Source organism: Phragmites australis, chromosome 3 (genome assembly GCF_958298935.1).
Source record: "Phragmites australis chromosome 3, lpPhrAust1.1, whole genome shotgun sequence".
NCBI classification, from domain to species: Eukaryota; Viridiplantae; Streptophyta; class Magnoliopsida; order Poales; family Poaceae; genus Phragmites; species Phragmites australis.
The window spans coordinates 35,300,275-35,326,463 of NC_084923.1; the positions used below are offsets into that span (position 1 = coordinate 35,300,275).

Sequence of the window (26,189 nt, forward strand, 5' to 3'; positions counted from 1 at the left end):
GTGACACTGTTAAAAAGATTTATTTTTGAACTACATTTTTGTAAAAATTGTTTTTCAAAAAAGCTGAAAAGTAAAAATTCCACTGAGACTTGTAGCAGAATTGGAAGGAGCCATCCGATGATGATTACATATGAAAATGCTGGCAGTTGTACGGCCGCTGTGCAGCAGCATTTGGCGGGCTGCAGCCGGTTGACGCCACGCGCTCCTTGCGGCGGACGGACACGCGTGCGTCGCCCTCCTGCCATTTGGCGCCTCCCTGGACTGGTGACCGACCGATCGCTTCTCCGCTCCAAGCTTCGCCGTCGGTTCGGCTCTCTCTCCCTCTCGCGGCGCCGGTCGACACCACACGCTCTCCTGCGGCGGATGGACACGCGTGCGTCGCCCTCCTTCCTCTGCCTCCTCCCTCTTGCGGCGCTTACAGGTGCTGGTTTCTCTCCGACGCTTGCCATTCTTGATTAGTCTTGACTCTTGATGCTTTGCTCATCCTACTTTACCCTATATCACGGAGTCTCACAACAAAGTGGAGTTCTACACATCTTATTTTCGTCAATTAGTCTGAATCTGAACTCCATTTAAGTTTCCCTTTTGTAATACTAACCACATTTCAATATTTTATATAGTAGGTGAGACTCGACCATAGAATGAACGATTCTTGTGAAAGATGCAGAGTAAGGGATTTTTGGGATATAGGTGATGTGGACAAGTATTTCTTCAAGGTTATGCTGGGTGATTTTCGACATCAAATGGTAAGCCATTATAAAATTTCACTGATTCTAACTAATTTAAGATTACATCTCAAATAGAATTCTCAGTTGCACCTAATTTGGTACGTAAGAAGCTGAGATTCAGTATATAAGTTTCGTTGTTCCACCGTAATATGGATAGTTTATTTCTTGTAAACACAATAATTCTGAACAAATTCGCCAAAAGCCTAAAACATTTTAATACTTGTGTAGCAATACCTTAACCTAGCAAAAATTTCCTGAGCATCCTAGTTGTAACATTATTGTTTCCTGACGTCATAAGAGCTTTTGCTTTTAAATTCAATGTTTTTTTTCTCTTATCATTGTAGACCATACCACATAAATTTGTACGACGTTTTAGGAAGAAGATCCAAGGAACGGTCAAAATCAAAGTATGTAACGGTAACACTTGCAATGTTGTGGTTGCCAACTATCCGAATAAGTTGGTCCTCGAAGGAGGATGGGGGACATTTGTCAGCACTCATAACATAAGGCTTGGTGACTTCCTCGTATTCAGATACAATGGAAACTTTCAGTTTGAGGTTCTAATCTTTGATACGAGCTGTTGTGTGAAAGAATCCTCAAATGTTGCTGGGAACATTTGCTATCATGTTCAACAAAGGCACAGAGATCTTATTGAAATTTCAAGCGACTCTGATGACCACCAGCCCATGAAATCGGCAAGAAGTGAAGAGCCAACTCCAATTCAAAAAAAGGGATCAAACCAGTGCAACAAGATGAATATAAGTTTACCAACCAGTCACCTCAGCCTATTTGGTAATAACAGAACTCATACTATTGTGTGCCATTGTGCACAGCTTATCTGCAATTACCTTTGCTAGATCATGCTTACTCTTTTTTATTTTGGGCATTGAAGATTCTGCAGATGTTTCTTCCTCAGAAGATGATCAAGAAATACCTTATGTGACTAGTTACATCTTCTCATCGTAGACACATCTCACTCCAATGCAAAGTATGAAAGTAGAAAAGAAAGTCCGAGCCGTTTGTCCTGACATCCCCATGTTTGGGACTGTCATGACAAAAAGCAACATTACTCGACACCCTTGCTATCTGGTGAGTTCGATTTTTCCATGCTTGAATGAGTTGTAATTATCAGTGTAAGATCTGCAAATTCATAACCATGTAGTATATGAGCCTTGCATTATGATGGCATCTTAATTTGCTGTCATAATTTGTTTGAACTGTCACCTTAAAACATTTCCCGCACTCTGTGATCAGGGCTTCTGTAAAAAATATGCCAATCAGTTTCTTCCATGGGAGGACCAAATTGGAAAGCTTCAGCTAAACGGCAAGCTCTGGCAAGTGCAGTTTCGTATTACGAATAAGAATTTGAGGAGGCTTTCTGTAGGGTGGAAGGAGTTTGTAAGTGATAACAGGCTGCAGATAGGTGATATCTGCCTCTTTGAACTACTGAAGAACAAAATGAGGCTCACGATGAACGTTCATATAGTTCGGAAATAGAGATTGCTTATATAGTTCTCTGATGTAGCTAGAAGTTTTTACAACAGTAGTGCGTTTGTGTTGAACTGTTGGCAGCCTTCTGGTTCGCTCAATGGAATGTATATATGCTATCCTTAGTCCTACAGATGTAATGTGTAGGTTAGCAACAAGCTTTGCTTATGTTTGAGGAATTTTGTCGGTGTAGCATACTTTTTAAGCTTCTATCGAAATGAATATTAGTTACATTAATAAATCGACTGAAAAAATCTAAAATGCAAAGAAAAATATCTAAAACTCAAAAAAATATGAAACAAATTTTTTTAGGTTAGTATTACTTTCACCTACATGTTAAAACTATGTGCATGCATAAAAGTACTATTATTTTCTCTATAATTAATTTAATGTGCTTAACATTAATAATTTCATAAATAAATATTGAAATGTACAAAATTTGTTAACTTAATTTTTTAGTCTTCTTTTGTCGTGCTCTACACAGCAAAATAAAAACGGGCACGATGTAGGTGCGCCAATCAAATCAATACTATGTCCTAACGGTGGCGGAATCAGCGCCCCTGCTACTGTAGCAGTGAGCCTTATGTATATATATGTGTATATACGTATATATACGTATAGGTATACATATATATATATATATATATATGTATACTATGTACATATATATGTATATGTATACGTATATATATGTATACGTATATATATGTATATATACGTATACATATATATGCAATTTTATTTTTCAATAAATTCTAGAAAAATATCAAAATGAATATTAGTTACATTAATAAATCGGCTGAAAAAATTTAAAATGCAAAGAAAAGTATCTAAAAATCAAAAAAATATGAAACAATTTTTTTAGGTTAGTATTACTTTCACCTACATGTTAAAACTATGTGCATACATAAAAGTACTATTGTTTTCTCTATAATTAATTTAATGTGATTAACATTAATAATTTCATAAATAAATATTGAAATGTACAAAATTTGTTAACTTAATTTTTTAGTCTTCTTTTGTCGTGCTCTACACAGCAAAATAAAAATGGGTACGACGTAGGCGCACCAATCAAACTAGTTATTCTCTGTACGTAAAAAAATTACGCATACCGGAAGTTCCGATGTTCACAGTGTATACTCACCGGATCTTTTCTTGTAGAGAGCAACAGTTTTCTAGGATAGATTATGTTACACTCACCAGATAGTCCGGTGTTCAGGAGCATAACACACCGGAACATCCGGTGTTCACATTTTCTACAGAATGTGCTTTGAGTTGAAGTTTTTGATTTTGTGCTAACCTGGAGATGTTTTAGAGTGTGGAAAAATATGTTTGCTTATTTCATTGATGTGCAGGTGACGGATGCAACTTGGTGGTCGACGACGGATGATCGGGGCTAAACGAGTGCTTAGTGCCTGACGATCAAGGAGGATCGGGCGGAGTCAAGGGTGATCCTAACTGTACAAATGAAGGTCAAGTAAAGCATAAAACAGAGGATGAAGATGGCGTGTTGATAAAGTTAAGCGAAGGGGATACCGGTACAAGTGATAAGGTGGCCTGAGGTATTAGGAGAGGGAGAGACTTGCCGACGATCAAGATAGCAAGACAGAGAACATGCGTCATCATCGGAGCACTTGCTTCAGGTGGAAGCAAGTGGCGGCTAGTCACGCTTTGAGAAGCATGTTAGGGTTTCACAGTTTAGCCTCAAAACCGTGGGAGGACTAGAAGAGTACGTGACACCATCGTGAAGCTTGCGTTAAGGTGAAGCTAAGTCATAAAAGCGTTGCGGCCATCCGATGAATGGAGAAAAAAATTGATTAAAATGCCCTCAATGGGAGGTAGAAATGTATTAGAAGAAAGGAGTATTTTGGGAAAAAGCTAAAAAAATTAGGGGTCAACTTTCCTAGGCCTATAAATAGAGGGGTAGGGCTATGGAAGAGGATGAACTAGCTATTTGAGCCCTTTGTGTCACCCATATGAGAGCATTATGCTAGGGTTTTAGTGGAGAAGAGGATAAATACTTAGTCTATATAATAGGCGAGAGTTTTAAAAGGTAAATCTTTATAATCCGTTTAAAATAGAGCTGATCTCTTTGAGTAATGAAGTTTATTTTGTTTCATATGCATGAATTCCACTCCTTCTAGTTTTCCTTTCTTAATTCCCTTGCCTTGTGTGCAAATTTTTATTTTCCGGTTTTGATTTTCGTTTTTGGTTTTAGCTGAAATTTCAGTATCTTATGAGATCATTTTTCTTGTTGCTAGAGATATAAAATTTCTTATACGCACGCTTATGTGATGGGGCCTTGAATTGTCTTGCCTCTAGACAATCAATTTGGAGAGTTTCGTTGCTCGATGTTCATCTTTTCTTGTTTTTTTGCTAGTTGTGATCTTTCGAATGCTAAGACACATGAATTGATCTTAAATGGAACCTATGGTTTATATATCATCCATGGAGTCATGTTACCTTGATTTTCTTTTGTTAAAATTTTTCTCGATTTTTGCTTTTGCTTGAGTTTTGAGGAGCACTGGGTGGTCAAAATAGGAGAATGTCATCAATTTCGTAAGAAATTTATTGAGGCGTCTATTGACCCCCTTTTAGTCGTCAATTTCATTGCTACAATTGGCATCAGAGCCGGTTTGATCACTTGTTGACCTTAACCGGCTGTGTGATCTGTAGGTGATATGAAGAGAAGTGAGAAGATTCCGCTGTTTGATGGTCGTGATTTTTTATACTGGAAGGTGCGTATGGAGGCCTATATTCTAAGCCAAGAAAGTGCAATATTGGAAGTAGTTGATTCCAACTACGAGATCCCTGCTGGTCGCACGACTCAGGTTCAAAATCGAACAGTACGAGGCCAACAATAAGGTCAGTATATTTTGTTCACTAGCCTGAGTCGGAATGAGTTTGACAGGGTTCAACACCTCTGTACTGTTCGGGAGATCTGGAAGCACATACAACCAAGAATACCAACTGTTTGTGCAAAACCCTAGAGAGTCTTTGGATGCGATGTTTGCTCGCTGTGATGAGATTGTTAGCAATCTTCGATCAATTGGTGTTTTGCCCTATTCTGATCACGAGAGAGCGATCAAGCTTCTCTATGCTATTTTCTGTAGCATATGGGAAGTGAAGATCTCGAGCATTAAAGAGTCTCCAAGTTACGACACGTTGATTTGTGATGAGCTCTTCAATAAGCTCAAGTCCACCGAGATAGCCAAAGCGGCTCGGATTGATCTCGAAAATCCCTTGTCTCAGAACACGACAATGGTTTCCGGACCTGGTGGTGGCAATTAGTTAGCAGCCAGGATAGGTTACTTAAGAAAGCTATGCATGAGTTGAAGGATCTTAGACCTAAGTATGAGTCTATCTTTACTGAATTTATATTGCTTAGGTCTAGGCCTGATATTGAGAAGTGTGAGAGTTGCCTAATTGTTATGGCTGAACTTGCCGAGCTTCATAATGTGCATGCTCAAGTCGTCAGTCGTCTTGAGAGTGCCGAGAAGAAGCTTTTTGAGGAGGAGTTTAGGTCTACTCTTTTAGGTGCTTGTAAGAATTTTCCTTTGCTTGTAAATGATGTTGAACTGAAAGACAAGTGTCTGAAGGAGCCAGAGTCTAGATTGGAGAGTGCTGGGATTTCTAAGGATGTGCAGCTAAATTGTTCCACCTGCACTATCTTTCAGGACAAACTCAGCTGAGTTAGAGGGTAAGTTCAAAAGCTTTTAACTGAGAATGAGTACCTCTTTTCTCTGGTGTAGAAGTGTTCAGAGGCCAAAGGGAAAATGAATTTGATCTTGGCCAAGACCAAGATATGTGCTGATAAGGTGGGTTTGGCTCTTGGGTTGGGTTTTGAGAGGGTGGCTTACAGTGAGGAGAGTAAGACTATGCTCACCACAACTAGTATCATAGAAGCTGAGAAGTCCAAAATTAATGCCACAGCAATCCATCAAGAAACCCATTCCTCAACCCACAAAGAAGAAACCTACATCACAACCCAAAAGAGCTCCATAGCCAAAGATGAGAGAGCCCCGAGTGACCAGCAGTCGAGTTCCTGAGAGACGCTACCACTGCACTACTGCCAGAGAGAGGGTCACTTGGTTGGGTTTGGCTTTCGCCGTAGGAGAGATGAGCGATGTGAGTAGGAATGGAGCACCCGGGACATGTGTCGCCCCTTTGTTGGTGTACATGAGTCTTTTCCTCGCTTCCACTCATGAGTCCCTAGCGCTTTTCAGTCTCTTCCTAGAGGTGTTGCACGGCGTGGATTTTACCATGACTCATATAGTTTTGGTCCATGTGTAAGAGGTTTTGAGTCTCAGCGCTTAGGCGGACCACATTTTCCTAATCGTGGTACTCACTCTCAGCATGCCAGACCTGTTTTATTTGCACATGCTTTTACCACTTCAGGGCGGATGACCTAGTACTGGATTCCTAAGAGGTTTTTGACTAACCCCAGTACTGAGTCATCCACCTATTGTTCTTCTTATATATAGTCGGCATGTGAAGGCTTGGAGAACAAGTGGCTAATTGACTCCAGTTGTTCGCGTCACATGATCGGAGATTCATCATGGTTCTTAAGCCTCACCCCCGTGAAGCGACACGAGTACATCACATTCGGGGATGATCGGAAAGGAAGAGTGAAAGCCAAAGGTATGGTAAGAGTGAATGAGAGTTTCACTCTCAAGGATATAGTTTTGGTGGAGCATCTAGGATGCAACATTCTCTCTGTATCTTAGTTGTTGGATGAGAACTTGGAAGTGCATTTCAAACGTGGTATTTCTCGAGTTCTCGATTCTTCTGGCACTTTAATTTGCAAAATTTCTCGAGTTGGGAGAGTTTTTGGAGCTGATTTTTCTGAGTCTCTTAGCTCTTCTTATTGTTTGATTGCTCAACATTCTTCCAAGCTTTGGATGTGGTATAGGAGACAAGGACACATGAGGTTTGATTTATTTACTCATTTGAGTGCCCTAGGTTTGATCTAAGAATTGTTCAAGCTCAAGTTTGAGAAGAATCTTGTTTGTGCTCCTTGTCGGTATGGCAAGATGGTTGTTGCCTCCCACCCACCAATCAATCTAGTGATGACTGAAAAACCATGAGAACTTCTCCATATAGACACTATTGGTCCTTCTCGAGTTCGTTCATCAGGTGGGAAGTGGTATGTTCTTGTTATTGTTGATGATTTCTCTCTCTACTCTTGGGTCTTCTTTCTTGTGAGCAAGGATAAAGTGTTCTCACACTTTCAGAGCATAGCTTTGAAATTGTTCAAGGAACTCCTTGGTGCATTGGAAGCAATTCGCAATGATAATGGCATCAAGTTCAAGAACTATCTCTTTGATGCTTTCTATCTTGAGCATGGCATTGAGCATCAGTTTTCTGTCCCACGTGTTCCTCAGCAGAATGACATGGTTGAGAGAAAGAATAGGACTTTGGTTGAGATGGCTAGGACGATGCTCGATGAGTATAGGACTCCTAGAAAGTTTTGGACTGAGGCCATTAGCACATCGTGTTACATCTCAAATCGGATTTTCTTATGCTCGATCTTGAATTTGACTTCTTATGAGTTGCTCTTTGGGAAGAAGCCGAAGGTTTCGCATTTGAGAGTTTTTGGGTGTCAGTACTTCGTCCTAAAGCGTGGCAATCTTGACAAGTTTGAGTCATGTTCTTCTGATAATATTTTCTTGGGGTATTCTCTTCATAGTCATGTTTACAGGGTTTACAATCTTGACACTAACATCATTATGGAATCCTGTGATGTGACTTTTGATGAGTCAAGCCCCTATGCTAGTTCTGTTTTTGAGTGTACAGGTAATCAGGAGATGAGCGAGAGTATCTTTGCAGATGGCGACCTTCCAGCTCTTGGCGATGACAATGATGATCTACTACTTTCCTCTATCACAGCTGCTTCAGAGCTGGCTCCTGCTTCTTCTCCTCCAGCAGAGGTTCCTATAGCCTCTACTTCCACTTCAGCTGCTTTTGAGCCTGCACCAGCAGTGTTTGAGGGGGAGGTATACTCATAGCATGAGGCCCCTCAACACATTCAGTGGCGACATCCTCCACAGACGATGATCGGTGACATCAATGAGAGGCTAACGAGGTCCAAATCTGCTTCTCATGTTCATTTTACTGATTCTGTATTCGTTACTTCTTTTGAACCTCATGATGTTGGATATTCTTTATCTGATTCAAGTTGGATCAATGCCATGCATGAAGTGCTTGAAAATTTTGAGAGAAACCAAGTTTGGGCCCTTGTAGAGCCACCCCCTAATGTTCACACCATAGGTACAAAATAGGTTTTCAAAAATAAACAGGGGGAGGATGGATCTGTAGTGAGAAACAAGCCTAGACTAGTGGCTCAGAGTTACACTCAGGTTGAGGGGATAGACTTTGGAGAGACTTTTGCACCCATAGCTAGGCTAGAAGCCAATATGACCTTTCTTGCATTCGCGGCATCTAAGGGTTTCAAGTTGTATCAAATGGACGTCAAGAGTACTTTCCTAAACGGTTTCATTCAGGAAGAGGTCTATGTTAGGTAACCCTCAGGCTTTGAGCATCCCAAATACCTACATAGAGTTTACAATCTGAGAAAGGTTTTGTATGGGCTTAAGCAGGCACCTAGAGCTTGGTATGATAGGCTTAGGTCTTTCTTGCTAGAGCATGGGTATGTGATGGGGTCAGCTGATAAAACTTTGTTCACTCTCAGGCATGACAATGATTTTTTACTTGTTTAGATATATGTGGATGATATCATTTTAGCGGCTTTTCGCATGCACTTGTGGCCAAGTTTGCAGAAACTATAAGCAGAGAGTTTGAGATGTCGATGATAGACGAGCTCAACTTCTTCCTTGGGCTGCAAATTAAGCAATGCAAGAAAGGTACATTCGTCCACCAAAGGAAGCACACCATGAATTTACTGAAAAAGTTCGACATGAGTGATGCGAAGCCCATGGCAACACCGATGGCTACCTCGACCGTGCTTGATCCAGATGAAGATGGTGAGGAGGTGGACCAACGGGAGTACAGGAGTATGATCGGCTCTCTCCTGCACTTGATGGCGATAAGACCCAACATCCACTTCGGTGTCTGCTTGCGTGCTTGCTTCCAGGCATCACCAAGGACGTCTCACCACCAAGCGGTGAAACGTATTCTGAGGTACCTCAAGCACACTCTCGAATATGGGCTTTGGTTTTCTGTTTCCTCTTGGCTTTCTCTTCAAGGTTTTTAGGGTGCGGATTTTGCTGGTTGTAGAATTGATAGGAAAAGTACCTCTGGTACTGGTCACTTCTTGGGTACTTCTCTTGTGTGTTGGTCTTCTCGCAAACAGTCTAGCGTTGCGCAGTCTACTGATGAAGCTGAATATGTAGCTATTGCTAGCTGTTGTTCACAGATTTTATGGATGGTTGCTACTTTGAGGGATTTTGGGTTGAATTTCAGGAGTGTGCCACTTTTATATGATAACACCAGTGTAATAAGCTTAGCCAACAACCCAGTTCAATACTTCAGAACCAAACACATAGATATGATATTTCACTTTCTAAGAGACCACAATAAGAAGGTAGATATTGAGTTGAGCTACATAGATACCTAACACCACTAGCCAATATATTCACCAAGCCTCTAGATGCTACAAGATTTTTCTATTTGAGAGGAGAGCTTGGTGTGTATCATCCCTATGACATTGTGTGAGGAGTTGTCCTTTGTAGATTCTCTATTTTAATTTTATTGTATTTTCATTACATTTCATAATGTAAGATACTCATATTAGTTGAGCTTTGACTTATATGTGTTTAGCATTTTCGATTGCTAGACTTGAATTTGGACTAAGTTGAGTAGTTGTGTGGAGCAATATTTTAATCTTAGGCTCTTCTTGATGTTTTGACATGATACATTTCAAGCAAGCTTGCCCTCCTTAATATGAAATTTAGCAATTTTATGAATCATGTTGGCTATGAAATGCTACACTCTTGATCACTATATTCTTTGGCTTAGTCAATACTTGTGTTAAGGCTAGCTCGATGGATATCTTGCTCTAGGCTTCTTGATTCAAGATTGTGGACTAGGAAATATTGCACTATATTTTCTATCTTTGTCAAATGTTTAGCTCATGATAGACTCTTGGGGGAACATGTGTTCCTTATGTCGCAAAAACACTACTTGACTCATCAAGGGGGAGATTGAGAAACCAAGTGGAGAAGTACCTTGGCTTGCATGTGATGAGGCATTGACAATAGTTGATGTGTCTTAAACTTGGTTAGCATATGTTTGTGGATGCTTGTTCTTGTTCATGTCTAATTCGAGTTGGCGGTGTTTGGAGTCGGTGAATTCTTCTCTGTACGTAGAAAAATTACACACACTGAAAGTTCCGGTGTTCATCGGAAGTTTTGGTGTGGACAATGTGTACTCATCGGACCTTTTCTTGTAGAGAGCAAAATTTTCGTGTTACACTCACTGGATGATCCGGTGTTCAGGAGCAGAACACACAAGAACATCTGGTGTTCACGTTTTCTGCAGAATGTGCTCTGAGTTGAAGTTTTTGATTTTATGGTAACCTGGAGATGTTTTGGAGTGTGGAGAAATATGTTTGCTTGTTTCATGATGTGCATGTGACGGATGCAACTTGGTGGTTGACGGCGAGTGATCAGGGCTAAGCGGGTGCTTGGTGTCGGACGATCAAGGAGAGCCGGACGGAGTCAAGGGTCATCCTAACTGTACACATGAAGATCAAGCAAAGCATGAAACAGATGATGAAGATAGCATATTGACAAAATCAAGCGAAGGAAATACCGGTGCAAGTGACAAAACGGCCCGAGGGATCGGGAGCGAGAGAGATTTGCCGGCGGTCAAGATCGCAAGACGGAGGATACGTGTCGTCACCGGAGTGCTTGCTTTAGGTGGAAGTAAGTGACAGTTAGTCACGCTTTGAGAAGCGTGCTAGGGTTTCGCGCTTTGATCTTAAAATCGTGGGAGGATTGGAGGAATACGTGTCACCATCACGAAGCTTGCATCGAAGCGAAGCTAAGTTGTAAAGGCGTCGCGGTCGTCCGATGAATGGAGAAGAAAATAAACTAAAATACCCTCGGTGGTAGGTGGAAGTGTACTACAAGATATGGGTATTTTGGTAAAAAGCTAGGAAACTTAGAGGTCAAGTTTTCTAGGCCTATAAATAGAGGGGTAGGGCTAGAGAGAGAATAAACCAGCCATTTGAGCCCCTTGTGCCACCCATATGATAGTACTGTGCTAGGGTTTTAGTGAAGAAGAGTATGTGCGCTTAACCTATTTAATATGTGAGAGTTTTAAAAGGTAAATCTTTGTAATACACTTAAAATAGTGTTGACCTCTTTGAGTAATAAATTTTATTTTATTTCATATGCTTAAATTCTCATCCTTCTAGTTTCCCTCTCTTGGTTCCCTTGCCTTGTGTGCAAGTTTTTCTTTTCCGGTTTTGATTTTGATTTTTATTTTTAGACTAAAATTTTAGCATCTTGTGAGATCATTTGTTTTGTTGCTAGAGGCATAAAATTTGCATACATACGCTTCTGTGATGGGGTCTTGAATTCTCTTGCCTCTAGACAATCAATTTAGAGAGTTTCGTTGCTCGGTGTTCATTTTTTTTGTTTCTTTACTAGTTGTGATCTTTCAAGTGCTAAGACACATGAATTGATCTTAAATATAACTTATGGTTCATATACCATCCGTGGAGTCATGTTGCCTCTATTTTCTCTTGTTAAAACTTATCTCGATTTTTGCTTCCGCTTGAGTTTTGAGGTGCGTTGGGTGATCCAAATAGGAGAAGGCTATTGATTTTGCAAGAAATTTGTTGAGCCGTCTATTCACCCCTCTCTAGTCGTCAATCTTATTTCTATAAGTGCATTGCATTTTACTGTGCATAGGTTGCCAATCCATTATCCATGAAACTTGATGAAGATGATACTAGGCCTCTGTCTAAAATTTTTTCAGTAAGACCTATTTGAAAAACTTTGAGCTATAAGTTCCCTTTTCCTTTTTAGTTGAGTTTCACCTCTCCTCCCATTTATTTTGAGTTCTTTCTTTGTTGAGATGGAAATCGGCCAAAATATGGACACCCGAAGGGCGCTCCAATCAAGAAGTACAAAAATTGTGTCTGTAAGGCTCTCACTGGTCAGAAACATACAAACATCCATCTAAAATACTCCACTGCTAGTAATAGAGTACTCCCTCTGATTGCAAATATAGATCGTTTCAGCCTCTTTAACTATTCTCTAAATATATGTTATTCTTGAACTTGTATGCACTTTTTTCTCTTTTGTTCCTTCTTATTACTCTTGTTTAATAAATACTACTACTCTTACAAATAAATGAGTTATTTTTTCAATGCAGAATAAATAAAAGTCAACAAAGTCATTTAATATACTTTCTTAATCCTTGTGTACAAGTCTAAAATGATCTGTATTTGCAACCGGAGCTAGCACAGTGGAGTTGGACAGTTGAAGTATTTATGGCCTTCAGACAATATGAACGCAGGTCCCTTGGCCTTCCCCATTTTGTACTCATGTAGGTTTGGCCTCCGACTGGCAGCCATTGGGGCTTTGGTAATACGGCCCTTGCTCTCCCCCGTTCTTCCATCAAGTTACGCCTTTGAACTCTGAAGACCGATAGGCGCATGAACACCAAGAAGCCAGTGCCCAGAGGAGGACTTTGTTGTCCTGCAGGAAACATTTCCGCGCAGCTTGGGCTCTGCAGAAAATTCGCTCTTACCTCTCGTTCATTGATGATTCCTTGCAACTGCCTTTACCTAATCCTTTGCCTTTATGATTTCTTCCTTAGTGTTTCCTCCTTTCTTATTTCCTTTTTTTCTTTTTTTTAGACAAGGGTTTCCCCAGCTTATATTGAAAGCCAAAAAAGTGGTCTAATACAGACACAAAACAGAACAAAAAGACAGGAAAACACCAGACAACCAGCTGTAGATACCAGCTAACGAAATGAGCACTAGGATTACAACCATTGTCACACACAATAAAATAGCCGACGCTCACCCTTGAGCACCTCAAGCTCAGCTCACCAACCAACTGTCCAATGACTAAATCTCCACCACATCCATGAGAGGCACAGGGTTAGCATGAAATGCATAGATCCAACGGAGCAGATGTGACACCATAGTTTCCATGTTAGCCTGTTCATCAGGATTGAGAAGAACCCTCCACCTCTGCAAGAATGAGATCCCAGAAAACAGAATATCAATTGGAGCAGCAGGGAATTTCTGTTCAATTGCCATTTTATTGCGAGTCCTCCAAATAGCCCACTCAAAGCCTGCAAAAAGAAACAAACCCAGGAAGCGCAAATTTTTAAAATTCAAATTGAGCCAAACCAACAAATCCCCCAAAGATTTTGGCTAACCCATCCAACCAAAGCACTCAAACAGGCTACACCAGGAGAAACAGGCTAAATGGCAAGAAAATAGGATATGGTCTGATGTTTCCAGTCTCCCACAGAGACAGCAATTGGCACATCCCTTCCACCCTCTCTTTTTCAGACTAGCTGCCGATTGCAGTTTATTGTTGAAGCTTGCCACAAAAAGATCTTAATTTTGAGTGGAATTTTGCTGCCCCAGATCATTTCAGCACCCTTGCTAACCACCCCACCAAAAGTAAGGAATTTATACAAGGTTCTGGTGGTATATTTGCCAGATTTATCCAACATCCAAAGCACTTCATCTTCTCCCTCATTAAGATGAATTTTGTGCAGCTGTTCATACAGTAATTGCAACCTATCACCTTCCAGCTGATTCAGATTTCACTTAAATTTTAGCACCCAGCTGCCCTCAGAAGTGCGGTCTTCCACCAATGCCTAAGGATCCTCACAAAGGTCAAAGAGGTATGGGTACTGAACTTTAATGGGGGTATTTCCCAGCCATACATCATTCCATAATACAATCTTGTCCCCTTTATTAGCCTGTACTGAGCTCCCAATTGGAAAAGGTGTTTGACTTTTTGAACACCTTGCCAGAATTATGAGGTCCCTCTTTTCTTGGCTCTAAAAAATAACCCATCAGGCATATACTTTGCTCTTATGATCTGGCACCAAGCTTCATCACTATTGTTCATTATCTTCCAAATCCATTTGACTAGAAGACATTCATTCAGCCTCTTGGTGTTTACCTAGGCCTCCAAACTCCTTTGGTCTGCAAACAGCCTCCCACTTCAGCATGTGGTATTTAAATTTTTCATTGGCACCTTGCCAGAAGAAGTTCGCTCTGATGGAGTCCATCTTCCTATGCACCCTTGCTGGAAGATGGTAGAACCCCATAGTATAGATTGGCAGACTACTTAAGCAGGAGTTGGTCAAGGTGAGTCTCCCCCTGAGGACATGTCCTTCCCTTTCCAGGGGGATAATCTCTTACACATTTTCAAACTCAAAGGCTCAAAGACCCCTAGGTGTTGGTCAGAGATAGGAATCCCTAGATAGTTCATAGGGAGTTCCCCTAATTTGCAGTTCAGCATGTTGGCAACCCTTTCTTTATCAGCTTGTTCAAAACCAGAGACAAATACCTCACTTTTATGAAAGTTGATCTTTAGTCCTGACAGCCATTCAAAACAGTACAAAAGAATCTTCAGATTGAGGATAGATTGATCTGACCCATCAATCATCAGAATGGTATCATCAGCATATTGGATATGTGACACCCCCCCTTGGTATCAAATGAGCCAGGACCCCTTTAAATAGGTTCTTATTTACAGCCTTGTCAACCATATCTCCCAGGACCTCAGCCACCAAGTTGAACAGGATTGGGGAGAGTGGGTCACCCTATCTTAACCCTTGATAGGTTTTAAAGTAGGGGCTCCTTTGCCCATTTATGTTAATGCATACATGCCCACACTGGACAGATTGCATCACCCATTTTATCCAAGTATCAGGGAACCCTTTCCCAGCCATCATTTCTTGTAGGAAGTTCCATCTCACCTTGTCATATGCCTTTTCAAAATCTAGCTTGAGGATGACACCCTTTGCCTTACTCTGTTTCAGTTCATGTAGCACCTCATGCTGGACCACAACCCCACCCAGAATGCTCCTCCCCTTGATAAAAGCAGTCTGATGGTGGTTGATTAGGTGAGGAGCCAAGGGAGTGATCCTCTGTGTGAGTAACTTGGTAAAAATTTTGAAGTCCACATTCAGCAGACAGATTGGCCTGTATTGTTTGATAGAAATTGCTTCCTCCATTTTGGGCAACAAGGTGATGACACCATAGTTCAGTCTTTTCAGGTCAAGGCTCCCCTTGTGAAAATCTTTGGCCATGTCCATGACGTCACCTTTGAGGACATCTCAGAAGTGCCTGAAGAAATGGACCCCAAACCCATTGGGGCCAGGAGCTGAATCTGTTTTCATGCTAAAAACTACCTGTTTCATCTCTTCCTCTGAGATCTCTTGGATTAAGGACTCCTTGTCCTGAAGAGATAGTTGGTGACCTCCATCCCAGAATCCCTCTTTAAGATGCATTCTTGGTTGAGGGTTGGAACCAAAGAGTTTTTTGTAAAAAACTACAACATGCTTCTCCAGATCAGGTTGTTCAGTAATAACCCCATTCTCAGTTTCCAGGGAGAGGATTTGACATTTCCTTCTTCTACCGTTGGCACACTGATGGAAAATTTAGTGCTATTGTCCCCTTTCAGGATCCAGTCCTGCCCACCCCTTTGCTGCAAATATATCTCTTCCATGTGATAAAGAAGTTCCATTTCATGCTCTAAGTTATACCAAGTCTCCCAATCAGCTTCACTGAGCCCCTGCTCATCAGCTTTCCTATCTAAAGCTTCCAATTTTGACTTGATAGATTGCCTTTTCTTCTTGTTATCCCCAATTTGGGTGAGGTTCCATCCTTTGAGAAATTGCCTAATGTGGCCTAAGCCCCCTTGCCATTTGTCTAGAGAGCAGATCTGACTTGGCATCCTTTGCCTCCAAGCAATCCATCTCTGGGAAACTTTATCCTTGAAATCATGCTGCAAGATCCATTGTTTTTCATAGAAAAATAGACTTTTTCTGGGCTGAGCCTTCTCACCAGTGTCAAGCAAAATGGGGCAGTGATCAGACCCCACCCTGGTCAGGGTGATTACTGAGCATAAAGGGTACTGGTTTTCCTATTCAGTGGTGGTCAACACTCTGTCTAAATTCACCATGACCAAATTATCTTTCCTATTAGTCTAGGTGTATTTGGGTCCATTCCTTTTAATTTCAACCAAGTGATTCCTATCAATGAAGCTGTTAAACAAGTCCACTAGTCTAGGATTGATCAGCCCAGTATTGATGTCCTCCTTAGACCTAATCAGGTTGAAATCACCCCCACAGATTAAAGGCAGAGACCCCTTGTCACATATAGCCTGGAGTTCATTAATGAAGTCAGGTGAGGAGATATGGTTAGCAGGTCCATAAACAGTCACCAAATTCCACTTGAAGTTTGAGACCTTATTTCTAATAGTAAGTAGAACACAGAAGTCACCAATCCAAGAGTCTTCCACTTCCAAGGCATCCACCTTGATGCCCATTAGAATGCCACCAAAGAGCCCTCTGGAGGGCAGCCAGAACCAACTGAAGTTCATGCCACCAACCAGCTGGGATAGCTCTTTGTTGGAGAAATCTCCCTTCATAGTTTCTTGTAGCCCTACACCATCAAGCCTTTCCTGTCTAATAATATCCTTAACTTGACCTCTCCTTGCTTTTTTAGCCAGACCCCTGACATTCCAAAAAAGAAATCTCATTTTCTTGTTTTACTTTTATTTAGACCATCCTTTCTGGCTTTAGGTTTCCCACTCCCTGTGGGACTACCTTTCACCTGAATTGATATGCCCCTATTGCTATTATCAATAGCCTCCATGGCCAAACCTAAAAGGGATTTCATATCCGATTCATGCATCATGTTCTTTGCCTCCATTTTTTTAGGTAGTTCCTATAATTGGCCTCAGCAATTGCAGCCCTAGCCCTTTCTTCAGCTTTGAAGGCAGTGATAGTACCCTCCATATCCTCTATTTCTACCTCTAAATCATTCAAAACAGAACTAATATGTTGGGCAGAAGAATTGCAGAGAATAGTAAAAGGGTTAGAAGAAGAGGACTGACCTTGAAGCCTCTTGTCTTTAGGTTGTCTTCTAGCCATAGCTTTCTCCAGGATTGGGGTTCCACCTCTAGGAACCCTAGTGCTGAATCTGGTTGCAATAGAAGGTTGATTCTTTTTCCTACCTCTTGATTTCTTCCCAACAGGGATGGACCACCCTTGGTCAGAATCAGTGTTTATGTCCTCCTCCCCTTGGTTACAACCATTCCCAGCTGAGTTGGTTTCCAGACCTTGAAGGTCATCATCACACTCACCAAGAACTGGGTTAGGGGCCAGGACCTCACCACAGTGCAAAGTCTGAGTTTCAACCCTAGAGAACCCATCAATGTGCCCCATCCCCAGGGTAGGTTTCACTGTGTTAACCATGAGAGCAGGCCAATGGGAAGCATTCATAAGATAGGGTCCTTCATTGTTATACACCAGAATCTTGCCCTCAGGCACCTGAAGCTGGTGGCCTACTTCTGGACCACTACCCATCACATTTGCTTTCATCACAGTGGGTTCCTTGCAACCCAAGGCCTCTTGAGTTAGATGCCCAGGTACTTTCTCCAATTCCATACAACTGGGCCCAAGGGAGTAGTGGCTAGATCCCTCATCATCCCCTCCTGCGGCATTGTACACAACCAAAGTCCCAACCTTGGGGTCAAAAGATGCAAGAGGCTCAACCATTTCATAGCTCACTACCTCTTCCTCTTCCACCTGGCTCTGGCACTTTTTGGTTTTGGGTGTACCCCCTTCTTTTCTTGCTTCTTCCTGGGTTTTCCCTTTGTCTCCCTTGTACACTCTTTTGGGGTTGTTATCATTGGAGCCAGAGTCATCCATGTCAGAGTCTTCCCCATTATCATCATCCTGGTCCTTAGGGTCAGGCCTGGAAGGGACATCCTCCTGCCTTTTCCCCCCAAAACTCTCCACTGCAAAGGTAATCATCTTGCCCTCCTTGTTAAAGAATATCTCAATTGCAGTTCTGGTCTTGAAAGGCTCCCTGCAGTTCACCTTGACCCTGACAGGGTCAGCCCTTACTAAACTCAGCTCATCCACCACCAGTGGTTCGGCCACCAAGGAAGTGATCTCCTTGACCACTTCCTCATCTTTGGCATAGTCAGGAATGCCAAATATCCTAATCCACACCGTGTGCAGAAGGTTGGTGATATTCGGGTCAACATTTCTCTTGGAAACCTTAACCACCAGAGCATGTAAAGCTAATTCCACCATGGATAGCCTTGAAAAGGTTTCCAAAGACTCCTTGTTAGGGAAGACTACCATATACTCATTACTGTCTAGCCTCCTAATGTTCCAGTCCCATTTAGGGTCAATCAAGTTTTTCAGTTCAGCTTCTATTTTGACCTCACTTGCATCACCCTTGATGACATGTATTACTCCAGCAGTCAAAAAAGATTTTGTCTTTGTCTCAGGAATACTAATGCTGTAAAAACCCTGCTTAGGAATACTAAATCCAAACATCTTGAGTTTTTTGTCCTTAACCGCTAAAGAGCCACATTCAGCAGCCATATGGCCAGACTTTTTGCATTTGTAACAGATAGGGTCATTGGTGCAGTCTAACTGATGGTGACCCTCCTGTGTACATCTAAAGCATTTGATAGATTCGGGAGGTTTCAGTTTTGGAGCTTTACCTCAAGATGGATCCCGGCCTGCATCTGGTTGGTCCTTCTAGGGATCTTCTATCTCTGGCTCCGTGAGCTCCCTTGTGCGTCCAGGTTATTCCTGCCCCCCACCCTCCCTGGGAGGGGTTATTCCATGGATCTTGGTGTGAGGACCACCCTCCCTGGGCAGATCTGCCTCTTGAGGGCTGCTGAAGATCCCGGCGACCGCTCTGGTCACGTTGTTAATGAGCATCTCGACACTGGGGTTGGAACCCACGCCTTTCTAGTGAGGCCCCCATGCCTCACTGGAGCTTGTGACGAAGATCCTGCTCGCTTTGGAAATCCCCGCCGAAAGTCACCCCCTTCAACCCGCGACTCCTCATCAGGTCTCCTTTTGCCCTACCCCCGGCCCTGACCTTGCTCCGGCCGGTTCTCCATGTGGTCTGCACTCAACGCTTGTGCAAAGGAGTGGAGAAGTGGTGGAGGGGTGCCGATTCGCCTCACTTTCCTCGCAATCGTCCCCAATCATCGGATCTCTCCTTTTTTTTGCCGAAAACCCTAACCCTAGCCACGCGCTAGCTTTCGACACCCACACCCAAGGCTCTGGAAACTTTTGAGTTGAGTGTGAGAACATATCAACATGGGAAAGGGCCGTGGGCCAAGAAAAGCGCACAGGCCGGCCCAACTGAGGGGATTCCGGCTCACCGGCAGACTCCCTGCGCGGTGCCTGCCGTGAGGCTTCCGAAATCATCGTCGCCCCCACCGGCGACCGCCCCAAGATCCTCGCCGCGGACTGACACGAGGACCGGCTGAAGCTCGTCTTCCCCCCTGAAGACGGACTGGCACCTAGAGGAACTTCCGCCGTTGAGATCATCCTCAGAGAAGGGATTCGCGCGACCGCCCTCTCCAGCTCGTCGGCCACCACCCCCAGTTTGATGACCTCTGCCGACCAAGTTATTGGTACAAACAGAGCGTCCCGGATCTCTAAGGCACATCGAGCCCTTCGCTCATCGGCGACCCATTTCGGCTCCAGCGGAGGATTGGGAAGAAACTGAAGGGCATGGGGGAAATGGCGAACTATGAGAGGAAGGGAAGGATTGAACTCACATCGCGGTAGCAGTCCGTTGCAATCGTTCGCCGCTGCACTCGGGCGGCCGGACGTTGAACACAGGTGATGTGCCAGCGGCACGACTCGTCGCTGAGGAGACACCTAGCTCGGTAGGTGGGAGGTCTTCCTTTTTTTCTTTTGAAGATGGTATGAGATAATTCCTTACCTGTATGCTTTTTTGTCCCTTTATCACGCGTTTAAGTTCCATAACAAATGGAATGTGAAATTTTAAATAGGACTTACCAACATGTACCCTGAAGTGTGATAAAAAAAAGTTGTTTTTTTCCTTATCCTTTCCCTGTTAGCTATAACCTGTCTGAAAAAATCTTCTTTTTTCCTCCACATTATAGTGGGATAATGTTTTCATTTTTGATGTAGGTGTGGTTCCAAGATGAGGAAGCCTCGTAAGGGATGCAAAGAGAGGGATGCTGCATATTATGACTGGAATGATCACACAGATGACCAAGACAAGCATTTCTTCAAGGTTTTGATTGGTGATTTTCATAAAAGATTGGTGATCAATTTTCTTCTGCGCTATGTTTTCTGTTGGTGATTTGATACTATTTGTATGACCAAACTAGACGACTAGAGAGGAGTGAATAGACGTCTTACAATTTTTTTGCAAAATAGATGTCTTACTCCTTATTCACCAAAAGCTCCTAAAAAACCTACAAACAGAAACATAATTTTTAAAGAGATAAAGGGAGAGAGAAAGTTCCAAGGCAACATGACTCTACGGATAGAATATAAGCCATAGACCCTATTCAAGATCATTTCATGTGTCTTTGTGCATAAAAGTTTGAAACTTGAACGAAAAACAAAGTAAATGACACTCACCGAAAGAAGCAACTCTTCAAGTTGATGGTCTAGAGGCAAGAAGATTCAAGACATTCTCAAATACATGAGAATATAAATATTTATGCCTCTACCAACAAGAAGAACAGCTTACCAAGGTTGAAAAGTTACAGCTCAAAGGCAAAAACGAAAATCAATAAGAAAATTAAAAAACTTGCACCGAAGCCATTGGAACCAAAAATAGGAGACTGGAAGGAGATGAACACAAGCTCATGAGAGAAAATGAACTTCATTAAGTACAGAAGTCAGCCCTATTTTTGACAGACTACAAAATTATTTTTCTCACAAAAACTCTAGCCTATTACAAAGACTAAACCTATTCTTTCCTCTCTTCTAAAACCTATCACTAGGCTCTCAAAAAGGCTGGCTCAAAATTCTTCTACAGCTCTACCCCTCTATTTATAGCTCTTGGAAGCTTCCTTGGCCCTTAAGTTTTTTTTTTCCCAAAATACCATTCACCGGTAGTGCACTTCTATCATTGAGCCATTTTGGTCCAGATTTTACACCTTCTATCGAATGGCCACGACTTCTTTACGACTTAGCTTCAACTCAACGCAAGCTTCGCGATGATGCCACGTGACCCTCTAGTCCTCCCACGGTTTTGTGGTCAAACCGTGAAACCCTAGTACGCTTCTCAAAGCACGACTAGTCGCCATTTGCTTTGCCTTAAGTAAGTGTCTGGATGTCGACACGTGTACTCTATCTTGCGATCTTGACCACCAGCAAGTCTCTCCCGCTCTTGATCCCTCGAACGGTCTTGTTACTTGCACCAACACCCCTTTCGCTTGACTTTATCAACACGCTGTCTTCATCCTTCTCCATCCATGCTTTGCTTGACCTCCACGTGTACCACTAGGATCACGCTTGACTCCATCCGGCCTCCTTAATCGTCTAGCACCAAACCTTCCACTTGGCCCCGATCATCTCACCGTCGACCGCCAAGTCACATCCATCATTTGCACATCATGAAATAAGCAAACACGTTTCTCCCACTCCAAACCATCTACAGGTTAGCTCAAAACAAAAATACTCAAATGAAAGCACATCATGTAGAAATTGTGAGCACCAGATGTTCTGGTGTGTTCTGCATCTGAACACCAGACCATCTGGTGAGTCCAACTCCTTTGTGCACTAAAGAATCTCGTATCTGCAAGAAAAAGTTCGGTGCATTACTCTGATGTTCACTATCTAGTCACTAGAACATCCGGTGCCTTCACCTCTACCAGAACACACTATTCCAATCACTCTGTAAGAAATGGTCCGGTGATTAGTCCGACGTTCAACCATGCACACACCGGACTTTCCGGTCAGTACCACTGCACTAGACTTAACAACTTCACCCTCTCTACAAGAAAAACTCTGGTGTACTTTCCAGTGCTCACACAGCTTATCATCGAACTGTCTGATGAGTACCACTCACTAGAACCCAGTTTGAGTCCTTCTCTGCTGAAAATAGTCTGGTGCACACAAGTAGCCAACACCGGACTATCTGATGCTCATTTCAAATTTTGCCGCCAAACTAAAAACCTCCGGTGTCAGCATCAGCACCACACCGGATCATCTGGTGAAGTCAATTTCCTAGGCACCAGATAATCTGGTGAGAATAAATTACTGGACTCAGAGAAAATTATTCTAATTCCATTCTCCTTCAACTCAAATTACTCATGAACAAGAACAAACATCAATAAACACATGCTAACTTTGTCCAACTCAACTCAAACATTATCCACTTGGTTTCTCACTATTCCTTCATACTGTGGTAGTGTTTTCAATGTATGTTGCTACTAAGACTGCTGATCAAAGTTCTATTTTGGTAACATGAAAGCCAATACCATCACTTACAAGATACAAGACAAATGGGGATGTTGTTGTTAATTTACAGGAATGCTTCCGCACCATGAGATGAGGAAAAAATATTTATTGGTTCTTCAAGATATTCTATAGAACGCCTTCTAGGAATGAAATAGAATTAATCAAACATATATTTGAGCAACTCTTTGCATTCTTTAATTACTAACTGTTTTGCATCTGGAAGTAAGTTAGTGTTTCGCTATGCGATGGTGTGTCACTTTCTTTGAAGATATTGAGCTGTGATCATATTAACCAAACTCTTGATACAGCAATAGTCTTTATACTGCTCCCTCACCTCACATGAGCTTTGTTCTGCATTCATCTTGTTAATGCAGACCATACCAGATAAATTTGCACATCATTTCAGAGCCCAAATAGCAAGAAGTATTAAGCTTGAATCACGCAGTAATTACACTTTTGATGTTCAAGTTGCAAAGAATTTGGGCAGGCTAGTGCTTCAGTCGGGATGGAAGTCGTTTGCTAGTGCTGATGACTTGAAAATGTTGGACTTCTTGGTATTCAAATATGACGGGATCTCTCGCTTGAAGGTTCTGATCTTTGATGCTAGTGGCTGCGAGAAAGTACCGCCATGCCTTGTTGCAAAAAATGCTGCTCATGGTGGAGGAAAGAGGGGAAAACCCACTGGCATCTTAAAGCAGCTTCCATGATCTTCCCATCAAATCTTTGCCAACTGATAAGAAAACTCTGAAGCAAAGGGGTAACTCAAGACAGAGGGGTAAGATTGTGAATATCAGTTCGTCAAGCTCTTCATTCGAGTCATGAGATTACAAGTTGCACTGTCTACGTCTTGAAGATCATTGTATTTATGTTTCTTTTGCATGTGTGATTTTGTATCTCCAGAGGATCACAGAGCGAATTCTGTTCCGAGTTACATCCTCCCATTTGGCACCCGTCTTACTGGTGTTCAGATGAAGAAACTGAAAGAGAAAGTCCGAGCTATACATTCTGCAATCCCCATGTATGCATGTGTTATGAGGAAGACCAGTATTTCTGGAAGAAATCGTACTATGGTGAGTTAAAAAGTTCTCTGGTCTCGAATTGAAATTCTGTAGTAATTGCACGTCCTTTAGCAAGCAGATTGTTTAGCTTCCCAATTGCCTTGAAGAAATTTACAATCTTGGTGGAGTACTACTTCAATTATTTTGAATTGCTGAAAACCCTTTCCTGCTGTAACCAGGACCTATCTAGAGAATACGCTGATGCATCAATATCTATACCCTAACGGTGGAAGGAATGACGCCCTCTCAGGGGCCTTGATACTGTAGCAGTGGGCCACAAGTACGTATGTGTATATATATATATATACATACACATGTAATTTTCTTTTCCAAAAAAAATTAGAAAAATATCGAAATGAATATTAGTTACATTAATAAATCAGCTAAAAAATCTAAAATGCAAAGAAAAATATCTAAAACTCAAAAAAATATGAAACAAATTTTTTTAGGTTAGTATTACTTTCACCTACACGTTAAAACTATGTGCATGCATAAAAATACTATTGTTTTCTCTATAATTAATTTAATGTGTTTAACATTAATAATTTTATAAATAAATATTGAAATATGTAGAATTTGTGAACTTAATTTTTTAGTCTTCTTTTGTCACGCTCTACACAGCAAAATAAAAATGGACGCGACGTACGCGCCAGTCAGACTAGTATCTTCCATTTGAGGAGGGAACACTGATGCTTCAACATCATGGCAAGGGTTGGGAAGTGCGGTCCCGCCTTCAGGAGAGCAGGCGCAGATCCCAAAGGCTTCCAAAAGGGTGGAAGGTGTTTTCACGTGACAACAATTTGCAACTGGGAGATCTCTGCCTCTTCGAGCTGCTAAAGAACCAGAAGTATGCGATGAATGTGCATATCATTCGCGCAAAATTGACTACTTGTGAAAGCTGCCGGTGCCAACTGCCAACTTTTGCAATGGTGGAAGCAGTGGCTTGATAAGCGTCCAGCTTGGTTTACTGATACACTATCTATGGCCCTATTCAGCACCTGATTGTCTGTTGGTTCTGTTGTAGTGCCCAAGTTCAGGCTACTTCGCTTGTAGTTAATCAATGTTTCTGTTTCTGTTATGTTGGAGTTAGCTACTGTAACATGTATTGTTGTGATGCGTATATTTCTTTTGGCTCGTAATATCAGTATGGTGAAGCCATGAACTTGCTTATAAAAAGATTCTCTTATTTCGGCGAGCAATAAAAAGATTTTTTTTATTTCGGCAAGTGATATATAGTTCACTTGAGTTTATTCATTTCATGTCCAATCTTAAATTATTTTTTGCAGAAATGTTGAAATTTACAGTTATTATGTCACGTGAAGCGTGAGAAAGAGCTCATCCGATGCACATAAATACAGAACTGAATAGCAGAGTTAGTGCATAGAGATGTGACTATGCATAAATGCACATTCAACAGAGCTACATTAGTAGTTCAGTACATCGCATGAAAGGAGGTGCATTGCATCTTAAGAGAATGAGCTGTGATGGTAACTAGATTTCTCATTGAAATTTTGCTCTAAACTACATTTTTCCCTAAAAAAATTCTTGCTCTAACGAATGTTTAATAATAACTTAAAAGTAAACAAGAGGGAATCTACTTACAATTATTTGCATAGCAAGGGCCTCAGTAAAACAATGCCAACTAGGAGGTAGAGCGTAACATCAAAATAATATTTCAGCTCAGGACATTCAAACTAGCAACTAGTTTCAAGTACTTTGTAGTATATTCATCTCAACGCACAGCATAGATCTTCATAAAATGCATGAGACCATCACAGCAACTTCTCTGGATACAAATGAAGTGACAGTAACATAAAGCTTCTGCTCGCTTTGAATAGAGAAAACAAAGATAATAAGCTCTTCAACTACATGAGACTTTGAGAGACTTACTTGTCTTCATTGCTACATAGCTTAGGTTAATAGGTCCTAACTGGTGTCCAATACTGATAGTAAGTAACAAATTAGTGAGGTGAATGAATGAACATTTAGCCAAGTCTTTAAATCTAGAGACATCAACTTTGACAAGCTTAGTTGGACAAAATACCTTCGGTGCAATGCTGAACTCTACATGAACGGCTCCTCGACCTTGTTCGCAAACTTGCATAACCCATCGAATGCCAGATAAACACGGTAACAATATCAACTGTAAAGCTGTTGCAGCAAGGCACAGTATAGAAAAGAGGCGTGCGTATAATTAATTACGCTTTGCATCAGAAGAGTGCAACAAAGATAACCTACACAAACTTGAAAGCATAATACGCTCCTCTTAATGGACAAACATTACTTTTTCCATTGTAAATAAATGTTGAAACATTTGGCATGTTGGCTCCAATAACCTTACTTCGCTTTCTTAAAAGAAAACCTTACTTCACCAGTAGATTATATATAAGATGCAAGACATATATGTCCCACAAGATAATAATTTTTGTCATCCTGAAATCTATTCTAAGATGCTGGTCAATCATAGTGGTAGTTT

The 26,189-nt window shown here is 41.6% G+C and overlaps 1 protein-coding gene and 1 pseudogene across 1 annotated transcript; both read left to right on the plus strand.

The window, feature by feature from the left end:
- The first annotated feature begins 475 nt into the window (after window positions 1-475).
- LOC133910675 (putative B3 domain-containing protein Os03g0621600) lies at window positions 476-2,225 on the plus strand. The gene is made up of 4 exons (XM_062352988.1): window positions 476-746; window positions 1,073-1,543; window positions 1,695-1,817; window positions 1,983-2,225. The coding sequence occupies exons 1-4, from the start codon at window positions 642-644 to the stop codon at window positions 2,223-2,225; spliced, it is 942 nt and encodes a 313-aa protein (XP_062208972.1). The 5' UTR covers window positions 476-641.
- Window positions 2,226-19,949: 17,724 nt separating this feature from the next.
- LOC133910676 (putative B3 domain-containing protein Os03g0621600) lies at window positions 19,950-24,660 on the plus strand (annotated as a pseudogene).
- Window positions 24,661-26,189: the final 1,529 nt, after the last annotated feature.